Below are 14,386 nucleotides of genomic sequence, written 5' to 3' on the forward strand. Positions count from 1 at the left end.
CTATATTTAAATATTCAAACATTTGATCTTACAAAAATGTTATACAAAGAGTAAATCAATTACTCCCTTCGTTTCAAAAAAGAAAGAAGTCTTTCAAATTTTGTGATTCTAAATTAAAATTATGTTAAATATACTAATATGCCTTTTAATCTTATGGTCTTAAACTGAAAATTAAAGTTAAATTGATGACAAAAAATTTTTTTTTGAAAAGAAATAAAAATGAAATATGATTATTATTTTTAAAATGAAAATAATATAATTAATCATTAAATTTCATATAAATAGGTATATTTACTTATTTAATGTAAATATCAAGTGTCAATTTTATGCGAGGAAAAGGGAACGGGGATGTTCCGGAAAGATGCTTTGCTTATATACGTCTCCTTATAAAATCTCTATACAAAATTTGGACGTCACCTCTTACATTACATTACATTACTTTATTTTAGTGTTATCCGTTTCCCCCTCTCTGTAGTCTTTGCTTTCTTCATACTTACGTTGCTCATCTTTGACTCTTTTCCAACTGTCTTAACTTCTCCGACTGCATAAATCTGCTCCGGCGCTTCTCTTCATCGGAAAATGTCTTATGACTATCTCTTCAAGTACATAATCATCGGAGATACAGGTTAAACTCTCTTTCATCTCTTCATTTTCTTTTTTGTGTAGTTTACTCTGCTTTTTGTCTATTTTGAAACCCTAATTGACCGTACGGATTACTTTATTTTAACAGGAGTCGGAAAATCGTGTCTGCTGCTGCAATTCACAGACAAGAGGTTTCAGCCAGTGCATGATCTCACCATTGGAGTCGAGTTTGGGGCTCGTATGGTCACCATTGACGGCAAGCCTATTAAACTTCAAATTTGGGACACTGTAATAGATTTTTCCGCTTGTTCTCTCACCAGTTAGCTTTAAATTTTGACTGTTTGATCTCGCATTGAATACTTGGTCGCCGTACTCGTATCTATAATTAGAAATCATACGTCATTAAGTACGGTAACATTTGAGAAAAGTACACACTCATCAGAAGTCTCTATTTAACTTGCTGCTGCTCTGGTTACTGTTCTTCGGCTCTTGTTCTCCTCTGTGATCTCCACAGATCGGATTGCTATCAGTTTTCCTATTTTTTGCCTCAAAGTAAATAGACAAAGGGAAAACTAAGTATATATTAAACGTCAATGCTTTTAGGAAAATCCTATAGCTGTGTAAAGTGAACTAGGTACAGTCTTTTTGAGTCCTCTAACAATAGGATTAGCAAACTTGCTGACCATGTCTCTTGGTCTCTATGAGTAGAACTTTGACATCAACTCTCTCTGTCTTTGCTCCCGGTCAAACTTAGTGAAAACTGCACCATCATTGACACTTTAATGCCAAAGTTTTAAGGATAAAAAATTTGAACTATCATACATATCTGAAGAAATGGAACGGTAGGTGCTAGGTGATGCAGGATTGCACGAGTGCCGGTCTCTGCACTCAACTGGGACATGATGCTGGTACAAACATTTTAAGGTTGAATGGTAAATTTGCAATTGAGTATTATTTTTAAGAAAAATTGGAGTTTAAGTTTTTAATTTCCTACGTTTAATTTGTGTTCATCAATGAATAGTTGTTGGATCATCTTATGTAGAGTTAATTACATTTCCTTGATTCAATCCAAACTTGAGTACCTATGGCCTAGTCCTGCATAGTTTTAGGGGGAAGTGCTAGGTAAAGTTCTCAGGCTGTTTGGTCGCTTTTCATTACGAGTAGAAAGACATGTTCCGAGATGGTTGTTTGTTTGTGACCTAGTTTTTATTTCACATGTCCATAGCATTTTTTTGATAAGGACGTGGCCATAGTGTTTCATGCATTCTGTATAGGTGATATACAGTTAGAAGCCATACAACTTACTCATGATCTTAAATAAGTTGCACAGTCAGACCAAGGAGGGGGGACTCTCCATCTGCGAATATTGGGTTGGGGTTTGAGTCACCAAGGGTACAAAGTGGCATTGGTACTCGCGGGTTGGAATTTATTTTTTGGAGTAGGGGAGAGTTGGGGGTAGGGGTGTGGGCGTTTTTACCATGTCAACTATGTGTGCGTGATCAAATTTAAGTATGATGCTACACATTTCCTGTCTAACCCTTGGTTGTTCGTTCTTCAAACAATCAACTTAACATAAACTGATGTTAAACTGACGGCTATCTCTATGTTAAAAGACAACCTATTTGATGCTTGAACTTCTATCCTTTTTCACTTTTTGATGGTCAAGTTGATGACCCAAGGGTCTACGGGGAACAACCTCTCTACCCCCACAAAGGTTGTGAATTATGATAAGGGTTAGGTCTACATACACTCCACCCTACTTGTGAGATGACACCGGGTTGTTGATGGTCAAGTTGATCAACATTTGGACTTAAATTGTATATAAGCTAATCTTCACTTAATTTGGATTTGAAGAAACTACATGCATGTGTTATGAGGTGTTTTGCTTTAAACTGCTGTCATATTACATTAAATCTAAGAAACTACATGTATGTATTATGAGGTGTTTCGCTTTAAACTGCTGTCATATTACATTAACTCTTGGTCAAATATTGCATTTTCCAACCCTTGGATTGTGGAAGAAGGGACAAAAGCTATGCAATGAGGGGATATACATGTACTTAATAATTGTGGATCACTCAGTATCTTTTTTATTCAAATTAATTTCTTATTCTATCAGCATTTCAATTACAGTGATATATAACTCTCCATCCCTCCATGGACCTTTCTTTCTCTAGGCTGGGCAGGAATCTTTCAGATCCATCACCAGGTCATATTACAGAGGAGCAGCTGGCGCACTTCTGGTTTATGACATCACCAGGTATAATCCCAGTGCTGTTTGTTGTACACATAAACCTATGATAGCTCACACGTAAACTTGCATTTGCTTCTTTGAAAAATCTGATTATTGTCAGCGGAGAATCTTGTTGTAGGAGAAGATTTTACTTTTTCCCTTTTTATATTTTCTTTTGGGGGGCTTTTGCCTTTTCAATTGACAAATCCTCTTGCACAGAAGCCCTGCTTTACGGTAGAGACAAAAATTCTTGAGATGTCAAGCATATCTCTGATCGTATGAAACACTAATTGAGGATTCCTGTAGACATTCCACTTCCCTTCAAGTCATTAATATGCAGAAATAAGATATTTAAAACTTTAACTTGGGATGTGTTTGGTATGGAGGAAAATATTTTCTATTTAGGGAACTTTTTTTCCTAGAGACGTGTTATCTAAAAACATTGACCAACCCTCCATTGCAAACGCAGCGAAAATGTTTTTTTTGTTTCAATTTTCCATGTTTGGTTGGTCGAAGTTTTGGAAAATTTTCTCTAGGAAACAAATTCTTCAAAAATGAGGAAAATGACTTCCATGATGGAAGTGGCATACCACACTTATTGCATCCTCCCACCCTCCAACAGGCCCCACCCCCATAGTCCCTCATCCCCTGCCCCTCTACCCCAACCTCCTTTAGTATTTTCCTAGATAATATACCAAATGCTTTTGGATAATATTTTTTTTGCATATATACCAAATGGAAGATAATAAGTATAGAACCTCACGTATTTTCTATGGAAAACATCCCCTCCCTACCAAACACACCATCTTGTGGACTAAATGGACAATACTTTTGTTGTTGCAACATTGATTTGATGAACTTTACTAATCATTCCAATTGCTGTAGTTCACCGTAAGTGACACAAGTAACTTTAAAATTTTTGGCTGGACATGGAAATTATAAGTAGGTAGCATATTAATTGTATGAACTAATGAAGTGTGTGCATTATTGGTGTATCATGTACATATTCTAGCAGATTGTAATTGTAATAAGAGAAGTATGTTCGGGATTTCACATACTGAATATTGGATTCTTGGAGTAAAATTATACCGACAAGTTGAATAAATGGAAACTGGTAACTTGACAGGGATATTTTCCATCAGATTAGTTAAGTCCGTGTGATGATTCTAGCAGAGCACTAGCTCAGTTGTATCAGTACTTATATGATCACATTTACACATCTTGCGGAATGATTGTCTCCGATGGTTCTAGTATTTAATTCTGATTTTCATTTCTTGCATGATTTTTCATCACTTTGTTAAAGCTAGTAATTGTTCTGTTGTCTAGGAGAGAGACATTTAATCACCTAGCCAGCTGGCTTGAAGATGCTAGGCAGCATGCAAATCCAAATATGACTATAATGCTGGTAGGAAATAAGAGTGATCTGTCTCATCGAAGAGCTGTCAGTAAAGAGGAGGGAGAACAATTTGCAAAAGAAAATGGGCTTTTGTTTCTTGAGGCGTCTGCTAGAACTGCTCAAAGTGTTGAGGAGGTATACATATTAGCCAGTGCCCATGGCATCTCTTATCTACAATGTCACTTTTATCAAATTCCATTGAAGCTAATTTCTTAAACTAATGCAATGTTATCACAGGCCTTTATACAGACTGCTGCCAAGATACTTCAAAAGATCCAAGAAGGTGTTTTTGATGTCTCCAACGAGGTAAACAGTTAGTTTTCCGCGTAAATGTATGACGAGGCATTTTCATCATTGCTAATTGTACTGCTTGCATGAGCATCTCGTTTTAGAATCTGTATGAGTAACTAAAATAGGATAAGATCTTTTGTTTGCAAGCTCTGGATATGGGCAACTTAGATGGGTGAAATCGTTGTTTAGTTGGTTGTTAACTTCCTATAAATGGAGGGGTAAGTTTTAGTGGGCCTGAAATTGGGGTGTCCCAACCAAGGAGTTGTTTCGGATCTGTACAAAGTTATACTTTTTTTATCCCCTTGGAATGAACGTTATCATTGATAAATTTTCTGACATACCTCACTTGCTACTGTTGTAGTCATCTGGAATCAAGGTTGGTTATGGGCGTACGCAAGGTCCAGCTGGTCCAAGGGATGGAACAGTTGCTCAAAGAGGTGGATGCTGCAGCTAGTGTATAGGGTTCCAAATTGTAATGATACTCATGAACTTACTTGCTTTGGTCCCTCACTAGACTTGTACAGCTCAAATTCAGTTGACTCAATTTACTCATATTATTCAGAGTAAAATAGGTTCTTAAGGAGCTGTTAATTCCAGTACATGTGGTGTTTGAGTTGCATTCAATGTTAATATAGTACATGGATTGTTGTTTTGATAAGAGCCTCTTATCTCCATTTCACATTGCTATTAACTTATTGACAACTTCTCTTCTACAAATTTATCATTTGTAGAGTTAAAGATTAATGTTACCAAACACCAGAAGATTAAATGCAGAGTGTAATGATCTTGCTATTTATTACTCGTATCTGAGAGGGAGGCAGAGCTTATAATATGGTTATTTCATAAGGATGGTAGAAATAATTCCGTCTGGTAGTCTCGACAACTCGTGGCCAACAATTCCTTTTTATTGTTTAATTCTGATCCTCTGATATCATAAAATTTATTGACTTAACTAATTCAAATTTGCATCATAAAAAATCACTATAGGTGCTCAGAGGAAGAAAAAGATAAACATAAAAATATCTATAAATTTATATTTTGAAAATGACTTTTTTTTTTTTCGCGAGAGAGTATTAAATGCATGATGCATACATGTAGACTGTGATTTATTTTGTTATTATAATTATTTGTTTATTCTGGCTTTAGTTTGCTGCTTATTCAAAACTATGTTTTCCACTCATTTTTTTTGTGGTTTGACACATTCAGATTATCACTTCATATTGAAGTTGACCTATATGCCTATTTGCTAAGTTCGATGACAACAAATGAAAATGATCAAAGAATAATGAAGTTAGTACGTTTTGAGGTATGAAAGATCACTATCTTTCAAATTGAGTACGTCTCTTATAAGTTATTCTTGTATCTTTCAAACTGAATATTTCTTCTTTTGAGTTATTCTCATATTTATAGATTTTCCGAAAAGGAGCAAGTTAGGCAGTCTGATATTCAAGTCATCAGAGTTTTATTGATGTCACAGCAGTTTGCAAATCTTAAATCCTTGTCTGTACACAGTACTGCACGTAATTACTTTTGCCAACCCCCAACACCTACCTATCTGTGGTCTGTAATCATCAAATCCAAAAACTTGTAATCACCATTAACATTTGGCATGTCATAATCGTTTAGTATCTGCTTTCGATTTATCCTAATTAATTTGAAATCAAGTATTTTGACACGTGGAGTTCACCCAATTTATGATGAAGTTCCATTAAAATCAATAACAAATACAAAACCATTACCTAACAATGAGAATGTAAATGACTTCAAATTGTAACAGAGGGTGAAAATTTATATTTTTGTGTAGTAGAGATCGAAAACAATACCTTAAGGGGTCGTTTGGTACAAACATTGATAGTGCAGGGATTAGTAATGCAGGGATTATTTTTTGTCAAGTGTTTGGTTCACTACTTTCCACTTAATTTTATGTTTAATTTATAATTCTACAAAAAAATTCTTTCCTATTATACCCTTGTGTTATTATGAGTGTTTATTTCATGTAACTAAGTCAAGGTAGATAACTACCGGACCGGATAATTTTTTTTTAAAATTATTTATTCTATTTAATTAGTTAAATTAAATACATATATATAAAATTGTTATTAATTTTAAGGTATGATGTACCACTAAGAAGATCAGTGATGGCACAATGTATTTCTAATTTTTTATGGGTTAAGTATATATCTTAAACTTAACATAGATTTAAGACTACTTAAATTGTTAATACCTAAAGCTTATTTTTATTTTTAAAACAATAGTTCAAGTGGGTAATTGACAAATTATCTTGAATATAAAAAAAAATCAAGAAAAAATGGAGAAAAAAATATTAGTAAAATCATTAAATTACACCAAATAAATTTGGAGGATTAAAAAAGAACATTTATAACCACTCTAATATAAATAAAAAGGAAATTAAGTTACAAAAGAAATTTTTTTTAAAAAAAGAATAAAGGGTTAGTTTAGTCATTTAGGGATCTTATCCAAGGTTTAACAAACCTTGGATTAGTTATCCCTCCATTTTCAAGGGATAAGATAATACCACCTATGATGGATAAGCAATCCATGGATTAAATTAAATTAAGTAACTAAACAATGTATTAGCTGGATTAAATTTTAATCCATGGATTATTCTACCTAATACCGCCTACCAAACAGGTCCTAAGAGTTAAAAAGATTTCAGCATACATACTATCTTCTCAGACTCCACGTATCAGATTCTTTAAATTACACTGGGTTTGTTTGTTATTGTAGTAGAGATCAGGCAAATGCGAAGCTTTTATCATAAACTTCAAATATTCAAAGATACTTATAGAACACAATGAAATTAATGGATGCTAAAACTAATCATAATACCTAGCGGAACCTACTGATGAGAATCTATTAAGCAGGTAATCAGCTCTCAAATGGGGAGATTTGGGATTTTGGGCACAAATTTTCAATGGAGTGGGAGAGACGTGCATAAACATGTAATTTCCAGCAAAAAGATCCCCAAAATGTGACTGGCTTTCCTTCAACCTCTTCAAAATTTTATCCAGTGCGGCCACGATTATTCTAGATTTTCTCCTTAAGAATTTCTTCAAGCTGGGTACCTTAATCCTCAATCGCTTCCTCAGATGCACTTTTCTGAACGAAGAGGGCTTTCTCCTAAGTTGCCCAATTACCTTTTCTCTCAGGTTTATTAAATCAATATCTTCATCTTCCAAGTAGCTGCTATCTTCTTTGAGTTTCTGGTACGGAATTCGATGGACAGCGGTGTATGGCATTTCCGATTGATGAGCTGAAACAAACAGAGTACTGAAAAGGTTAGAAGAAAGTGTATCCATCAACTCATTCTCTTTAATAACAAGTTAAAATATACTCACATACTTAACTAGAAATCTCAAATTGAGCTTCTTCCAAGAGAGATTGTTTCGAGTCTTGCTTGACGCAAAGCTCTGTAAATGGAAAAAACTCAAGCGATTTTCCTTTCACTATGCGCTTGTGAGCAATTATATGGAGAAAAATGTTAACGATAGTAAAAGAAAATTATTTACGCTGTCAATGTCATTGGTGATTGAGTAAATATATGGTGTATGTATGTCATTAACGCACAACTACATTGTGGGGTTGTAGGCATGCAGTTTGTTGCGTGCATTAAATGCAATTGAAACACCACCTAAAACGGAGCTTGTGGATAAGTAAGTGGCACTGGAAGATAACTGTTCACGTCATTAGAGAGGCACAATCAAAATTTGAACGCAATATATTGTTTAATTTATAGTATCTTTTTTGAGTTAGCACTTGTGGGGCTAACATTCTTTTGTTTGTTTTACAACTATAAATGTATGATTATTCGTCTTTTTAAGTCACATTATGGTTGGGTTTGATTGCATCATCCTTCAGAAACGGTGAGTAGTAATTCTTTTAATATCAATCATAAAATGTGACGCAAATCACAAACCTACGAAAAGAATCAAGAAAATCTAATCTAATTTAAATTTTGAAAAGAAGTTGTGGGAAGAGATTTAAGTAATGGAAGAATTGTTGAAAGGGAAATTTTCTTTCTTAAAATCTATACCAGAAAAAACAGATGATATACAGTTGTTAGTTTGTAGTACTTGTGAATATAATATAAGTATTTTTTATATGGACCATGCTCCATTTTTCTTGTTACCCACTACCATTTAGTGCAAATTAAATATTTATTGTGCAGTGCACACACAAAGAATCTGTATATATTTTACCTTTCAAATTTTACTTATACAATCAAATATGTTGTAGTGAATCGTGATGCACACACATATAGGGCCACATTTGTAATAAAAAGCAAAAGAGTCGACTTCATAGATTATTCTAATCATTCAACTGTATTTAATTGCTTCTGTTCCAAATTGTGAATTTCATTATTTTATTTTATAATAGCAGCTTTTAGCCTCTAGACGTTGTTGTAGCAAGGAGAGTGCCTACACTTTGTTTAGGCATGTGGGGATGTAAATAATTGAGATGGTACGGAAGGGTAAAGCTATCAAATAGTCATATTCACAGAGTAATTTGAAAACTGATAATTTAAGTGAATAAAATGCGTCAAAATTAAATAAGAAGCCTTGTAATATTCTATCTATTTCGACAACAAAAGAAATTCTACTTGAACAACATCCAAATCATTTGGTTAATATTAGACTTATTTCCAATTTCATTTCTCTTTCTTATATCTTTCTATATATATCATATAGTGTCTGACCAACTTGCTTGCTAATGATATATCCACTTAAACTAGAACAAAATGAGAAAAAAATCAATACATACTACTTTTGTTTCCGCTGAGGTGTAAACCTCAAAACTCGCTATTCTCCTCACTTCATCGATCACTAGACCCTCCCTTATATGCGGATAATTCCACTGAATATATGCTTACCACTCATAAGCAACATATACCAAATAATCGTATCCACCAAAACTTAAACAGGTGGAAAGATATCACCTTCTCGCTCGCTCTTATTATATATTCTTGTTCCTGAATCACATTCTTCTTTGTTTGCACATTCTCTGGTGGGAAATAGTCGATACATATTGACAAATGACAATGTATTAGGTCTAGTAGCAGCACAACTCTCTTAAGGACACTGCACAATAAACAGTTGATTTACAGACAATTTGAATCTAGGGATCTTATGCTTCTATAGTTGGAAGTAAAGTAATTTGGCAAAAGCAAAACACAAACAAGAACCAAGCCATGTACAGAAGGAAATTTGCATTAGCACAAGGCCAAAGCCATATCCAACAAATAAAAAAATCAGCTTCATCACCATGGTTTCACATCCAAACTGATCAAAAAGCATTGCAGGTTGGAATAGCAAAAGGAATCAGGGCAAAACAAGTAGCTCAATAGAGCTTTATTCTGGTTTGAATTGAACTTCGACATATTGGGCAATTCTCAAGCGCTCTCCCACACTCACAACATGTCTGCATCAGCAACACGACAGTGTTAAGTCACAACAAGGTTTAATTTCCTCAAAACATCAGGCCTGCTTAATGGGAGGGGGGAAAAAAGGTACCTGATGCCCACAGCCAAAGGCCATGTCTTTTGGGTTAGTAAGACAAATGGGGCAAACCTGCACAATGATGGAAAACATTCATTCCAGAGAACACGCACAGTTTATTTGTAAAACCAGCAACAGAAGATTAAAAGAAATTGAAAAATGCAGCATTATAAAGCAAATGTGAGTTTATGGTTTACCTGATTGTCATAGGTAGAACTGGGAGCAGTGTAGGGAGAACTCGGAGCAGATGGAGCATTGTCAACTGGGCGAGCACTGTCGTAGTAAGAACTTGAAGTCGGCTGAAAATGTGGTGCTGCATCTGCAGGGCTTCCATAACCATAATACGAGCTTGCAGGCTGCTGAAAACTTGGTGCACGTGAGGTCTTTGAACCACCGACAGAACTTGCCCCATACATAGGAGGAGGAAGAGCTACCCTATTGACAGATTTTCCACTTTGTCCACTGCAATTAAGAAATTAGAATGTCATCACCTATAACTTGACAGGGGAGGTCAGGAGAGACGTATAGCAGAATGAAAACAAAGAATACATGCATAAATAGGCAGAGTGGAATCTGACCCCAGTAAGTTAAGTTCCATCGTCGCTTTGTATTGTGAAGGGATTTCCATCAATGCTGAAAGCGCAAACTCCGTCTCCTTTCGAGATTGAGGCACATTTTTGGCCATTATCTCCGTGAAATTGACGAACTAGCAAAATAAATTAGCAATTAAACCACATAAAAGGAAAATGTTCCTAGACAAGCAATAAGAGACACCACAATCTAGACCACCACCACCAACCTGGAAATTATCGAAGTCCCTAGCAGGAATATTATCATCAAATTCCTTCATCATATCCCACGGTCCATCGCCAACCCCAACCAGTATAATTGACAAGGGAAACTTGCTGCACGAAATAAGACAATGCACTCTGGAATTTGAGCATAAGTATGAAAAAGCAGCATGTAACAGAACTAAAAGATTTTACAAATACGAATGCCAGTGGCAAGTACCTTGCTTGTACGATTGCATCCACCGTTTTCTGCTCCTGCGGACTTAATTGTCCACGGCCAGTATCAACACTTCTAGTTACCTGAACAGATACAGAAATGCCAGTTATAATATACAGTTGTAACACACTCGAATATGACAACCAAAAAGAAAATCCAACTAACTCATGCACTATGCAACTAAAGTTAAAGTTGATCTGTGCCAGTGTGCTATTCGTTATTGTTCTTGTCTTGAATTCGGACAGAGATGTAGATTGATAAAAACATATTACCTGCCCATCTGCAATGATTAATAGAACATGGTACTGGCCTCCACTCTGCTCAACTATTGTCATGGCCATTTCAATGACCGGGGCGAATGATGTTGGTCCTGTAACAAAAATGAGAAGGAATCTAAGTAAACTGGACCAATTACTGAGTCTAAAGCAGTAGAATTGGTTGTAGTAGAATTTAAACCTGCAAGCTTCAGCTGGGGGACAATTTCTCTGTAACGAGACAGAACTTCCTCAAAACCATTACAAAATCTTTCATCGGGAAAGAAACTGAATACATCTTGATCATGAGTTGATGCTGTCAAAAAATTATCCACATGAACAAAACATTAATCTCGTACTGAGCATATCCGAAGAAAAGTTCTATTTGGATTAAAAAGAGAAGGCTCATAGAGTTACCATCTCCGAATCCAAAACAAGGAATCAAGTTATCCTCATCAAATGCCGCTAAGGTTTTTCCAATTATGGAAATGGCTTGCTCATATGGGTTCAAATTCTGCCCAATGTGATGTAGACTCCGATTGCCAAAAGACCTCTTACCTAAAAAGCATATGCCCACTTTAGACTATTGAAAAACATAGCATGCAACTAATCAAAGAGGCACGAAACAGAAGAACAAAACTTAACCTGTCCATTCATTACTCTTGGTGAAATCAATACCCACAATAAGATTCGAAGACTCCAAACCAGCTCGTGCAAGGGCTTCAGTCACCTGATTAAAAATAAAATTGCATCTTTGTCATACATAGTGTTTTCATTATAAAAAATTATCATATATAAAAGGTGAAAAATCATGAGCCAATGTCCTTAAAAGGGGGTCATTACAATTTAAAAATTCTATGGTTCTTATAGCGTCCACTTCTCTTGATCTGTTAAGTAAAGCATCTGATATTAAGATCAACAATAATCAAAATTACACCTCTATGGAAGTAGGACAGATTAAAAAAGTAAAGCTTTTCAGAGGAAGCATCTTCCTGCAGTTATCTGGTCCATCATCATTCACCCCCTTACCCCCTTCTATTTCCATATGCAGTCTTATTTCCAGCATCCCTTGAAAATAGTGTCTATGATGTTTTAGTGCTTGCACACACGTAGAAAATTAAGATGATAAAAACTTCATGCATCCCATATTTGTAACCCTACTCCTAAATAGCTTTTCCTAATTCAGTTGTCAGACATACCTTAATAACATTAATGGGTGAATTGCAACTGCATACAACATAATATGTAGGCATTAGAAGTAGTACTACAACAATAATATATTCCGTGTAATCCCACAAGTGGGTCTAGATAGGTAGAGAGTGTAAGCAAACGTTACTCTACCACGCGCTATTTCCTTGAGACCCTCAACTGAAGTAGCACATCTCAAAGCAGTTTTAAAAGGGGAATATGGTAATGAAAGCAGTAGCTAAAGAAAACATAATATGATAACTGAAGAAATGAAAACAACATGCGCTAGAAGTACCAAATTCTGAATTATGATGGAGTGAATCACAATGCTAACAGTAAAGTCTAAAAGGCTGGCAAAAAAATAATAGAGAACTGCTGAAAACATCCAAATTGCTTCATACTTATCTCTAATCCATACCTCATCCAGGGAATTATAATTGTCTGCAATCCTCGAGTATCTCCGATCAAGCCTTGGTCGTGGAGCATGAGCATGAGGCCGAGATTCATGTTCATGAGAAGCATAATTCTGTTGGGGTTGTGAAGAATAATTGTGTTGGGGCTGTGGGGGATAATTCTGTTGGGATGGTGGTGGTGGTGCATAAGAAGGAACAGCCGTCTGCTGTGAGTAACTGTAACTATCTTGAGGATAAGCAGTTTGAGGATAATCGTATTGATTCCAAGAAGAAGATCGAGTCGACGAAGCTTGCCTCCAACTATCCTCTCTTGAACTCTTGCCACCCATCAAAGTCAACTTATCTACAAAATTCCCAACTCCCTTAAGCCAAAAAAAAGGACAAGTTTTTTGTTTTGTTCCACAATGCAATCAATCAAAAAGGCCTGTCAAAATCAATCAAAAAAGAAAACCCAATTGATACACCAATAATCTGAATCTGTTATCAAGAATGGTTTTTTATATTTACAAACAACTGAAGTTTCTGGATAGGTTGTGAATCTTGAATATTACTTCACGCGGCAGGGGCAGGTTAAGAAGAGAAAGGCGGCTATCAAATTGAGACTTGTAATCATTCAAAACCGACTCAATATAGACTTTGGCTCTTCTACATTATCCTTTTACAAGCTAGGCAATTACGCCAGCAGGATAACATTAAGAAACAAGAGAGAAGACACGTAAAAACTAAAATAATACAAACCCAAGACGTAAAATCAACCACTAACTTCCATGGGAAGTTTTCTAAAAAAACCCAGAAAATGATAGTCAATTTAAGCAACGGGTTTCACATTATTCAATCGAAAGACCGCAAAAATTGAACAGTCAAAAGGGTAAATAGAGAGGGACAAACCACATACCTTAAAAACAGAGGATGTGCAGCAATTGGAGTTGTGGGGTTTAAAAACTTGTTATTATTGGATTCTAATGGTGGATCGAATCGAATCTGTTTGAAAAAAACTGCAGTATCAGAAAGGGAATACACTTTTTTTTTTCTATATAATTAAAACAGTATGTGAGTTAAAGTTTTGTGTAGGCACATGGAAGTTTCGTCGTTAGGTCACGGGTGAATATTTTTTATCAGTGGAAAAAATGATTAAAAAGTTGGGTCACTTTACTTTCTTTAAATACCATCATATTATCAATTAGATAGGGTCCAATGCCTCTACCACCGCTTATTTTAGTTCCCATGCTTTACTTTTGTTTTTCTTGTGCCGTCTCATCCTATTTTTCATATAGAATTACTCATATAATTCCTTGTTTATTAATTTTATTTAGTATCAATATTTTAAAAAATGGGTATTTTACTTAGTATAGGGTGAGACATAAGGTTTGAGACGTGGGACGTAAGTCGTATAAATCTTTAAATTTTTAATTTATAATATAGTATAATAATATAATAACACAAAATTATAAAAATACATCAATAGTTTGAAATAATTACAAAATATGATTAAAGAAATTCATACA

At 35.1% G+C, this 14,386-nt stretch overlaps 3 protein-coding genes and 1 long non-coding RNA gene across 7 annotated transcripts; 2 read left to right on the plus strand and 2 right to left on the minus strand.

The window, feature by feature from the left end:
- Positions 1 to 370: 370 nt before the first annotated feature.
- LOC107012001 (ras-related protein RABB1b) lies at positions 371 to 5,176 on the plus strand. The gene is made up of 6 exons (XM_015211704.1): positions 371 to 625; positions 731 to 870; positions 2,760 to 2,842; positions 4,142 to 4,346; positions 4,449 to 4,517; positions 4,864 to 5,176. The coding sequence occupies exons 1-6, from the start codon at positions 580 to 582 to the stop codon at positions 4,954 to 4,956; spliced, it is 636 nt and encodes a 211-aa protein (XP_015067190.1). The 5' UTR covers positions 371 to 579; the 3' UTR covers positions 4,957 to 5,176.
- Positions 5,177 to 5,648: 472 nt separating this feature from the next.
- LOC114076032 lies at positions 5,649 to 6,138 on the plus strand. Its single transcript, XR_003576298.1, has 2 exons — positions 5,649 to 5,808; positions 5,913 to 6,138. It is a non-coding gene; the product is annotated as an uncharacterized LOC114076032 (long non-coding RNA).
- A 1,116-nt stretch (positions 6,139 to 7,254) lies between these two features.
- LOC107009395 lies at positions 7,255 to 8,328 on the minus strand. The gene has a single exon (XM_015208726.2). It carries the CDS (start codon positions 7,820 to 7,822, stop codon positions 7,340 to 7,342), a length of 483 nt encoding a protein of 160 aa, XP_015064212.1. The 5' UTR covers positions 7,823 to 8,328; the 3' UTR covers positions 7,255 to 7,339.
- Positions 8,329 to 9,486: 1,158 nt separating this feature from the next.
- On the minus strand, positions 9,487 to 13,998 carry LOC107011625 (E3 ubiquitin-protein ligase RGLG2-like). 4 transcript variants are annotated; one of them, XM_027914640.1, is made up of 12 exons: positions 13,777 to 13,998; positions 12,887 to 13,224; positions 11,926 to 12,010; positions 11,698 to 11,838; positions 11,483 to 11,596; positions 11,299 to 11,396; positions 11,030 to 11,109; positions 10,818 to 10,947; positions 10,597 to 10,724; positions 10,216 to 10,480; positions 10,034 to 10,090; positions 9,487 to 9,941 (listed from the first exon to the last, which is right to left on the minus strand). In XM_027914640.1, the coding sequence occupies exons 2-12, from the start codon at positions 13,208 to 13,210 to the stop codon at positions 9,861 to 9,863; spliced, it is 1,503 nt and encodes a 500-aa protein (XP_027770441.1). In that variant the 5' UTR covers positions 13,211 to 13,224; positions 13,777 to 13,998; the 3' UTR covers positions 9,487 to 9,860. The 4 variants fall into 4 exon arrangements, with proteins under 4 accessions (XP_027770441.1, XP_027770440.1, XP_015066695.1 ...); XM_027914639.1 differs by having other exon boundaries at positions 12,887 to 13,305; positions 13,777 to 13,997; XM_015211209.2 differs by having other exon boundaries at positions 10,818 to 10,923; positions 12,887 to 13,305; positions 13,777 to 13,996.
- Positions 13,999 to 14,386: the final 388 nt, after the last annotated feature.

This window comes from Solanum pennellii, chromosome 2, assembly GCF_001406875.1.
Source record: "Solanum pennellii chromosome 2, SPENNV200".
In the NCBI taxonomy this organism is placed as follows: domain Eukaryota; kingdom Viridiplantae; phylum Streptophyta; class Magnoliopsida; order Solanales; family Solanaceae; genus Solanum; species Solanum pennellii.

What these genes read in the sequence shown, in the direction of transcription:
- LOC107012001 (XM_015211704.1), top strand. Translation starts at nt 580, where the DNA reads ATGTCTTATGACTATCTCTTCAAGTACATAATCATCGGAGATACAG. An exon ending in CATAATCATCGGAGATACAG is followed by an intron (nt 626 to 730) that starts GTTAAACTCTCT and finishes TTATTTTAACAG; the next exon opens with GAGTCGGAAAATCGTGTCTG. An exon ending in CTGGTTTATGACATCACCAG is followed by an intron (nt 2,843 to 4,141) that starts GTATAATCCCAG and finishes TCTGTTGTCTAG; the next exon opens with GAGAGAGACATTTAATCACC.
- LOC107009395 (XM_015208726.2), bottom strand. Translation starts at nt 7,822, where the DNA reads ATGGATACACTTTCTTCTAACCTTTTCAGTACTCTGTTTGTTTCAGCT.
- LOC107011625 (XM_027914640.1), bottom strand. Translation starts at nt 13,210, where the DNA reads ATGGGTGGCAAGAGTTCAAGAGAGGATAGTTGGAGGCAAGCTTCGTCG. An exon ending in GATGCAATCGTACAAGCAAG is followed by an intron (nt 10,948 to 11,029) that starts GTACTTGCCACT and finishes CTCAAATTCCAG; the next exon opens with AGTGCATTGTCTTATTTCGT. An exon ending in GGGACTTCGATAATTTCCAG is followed by an intron (nt 10,725 to 10,817) that starts GTTGGTGGTGGT and finishes TTATTTTGCTAG; the next exon opens with TTCGTCAATTTCACGGAGAT.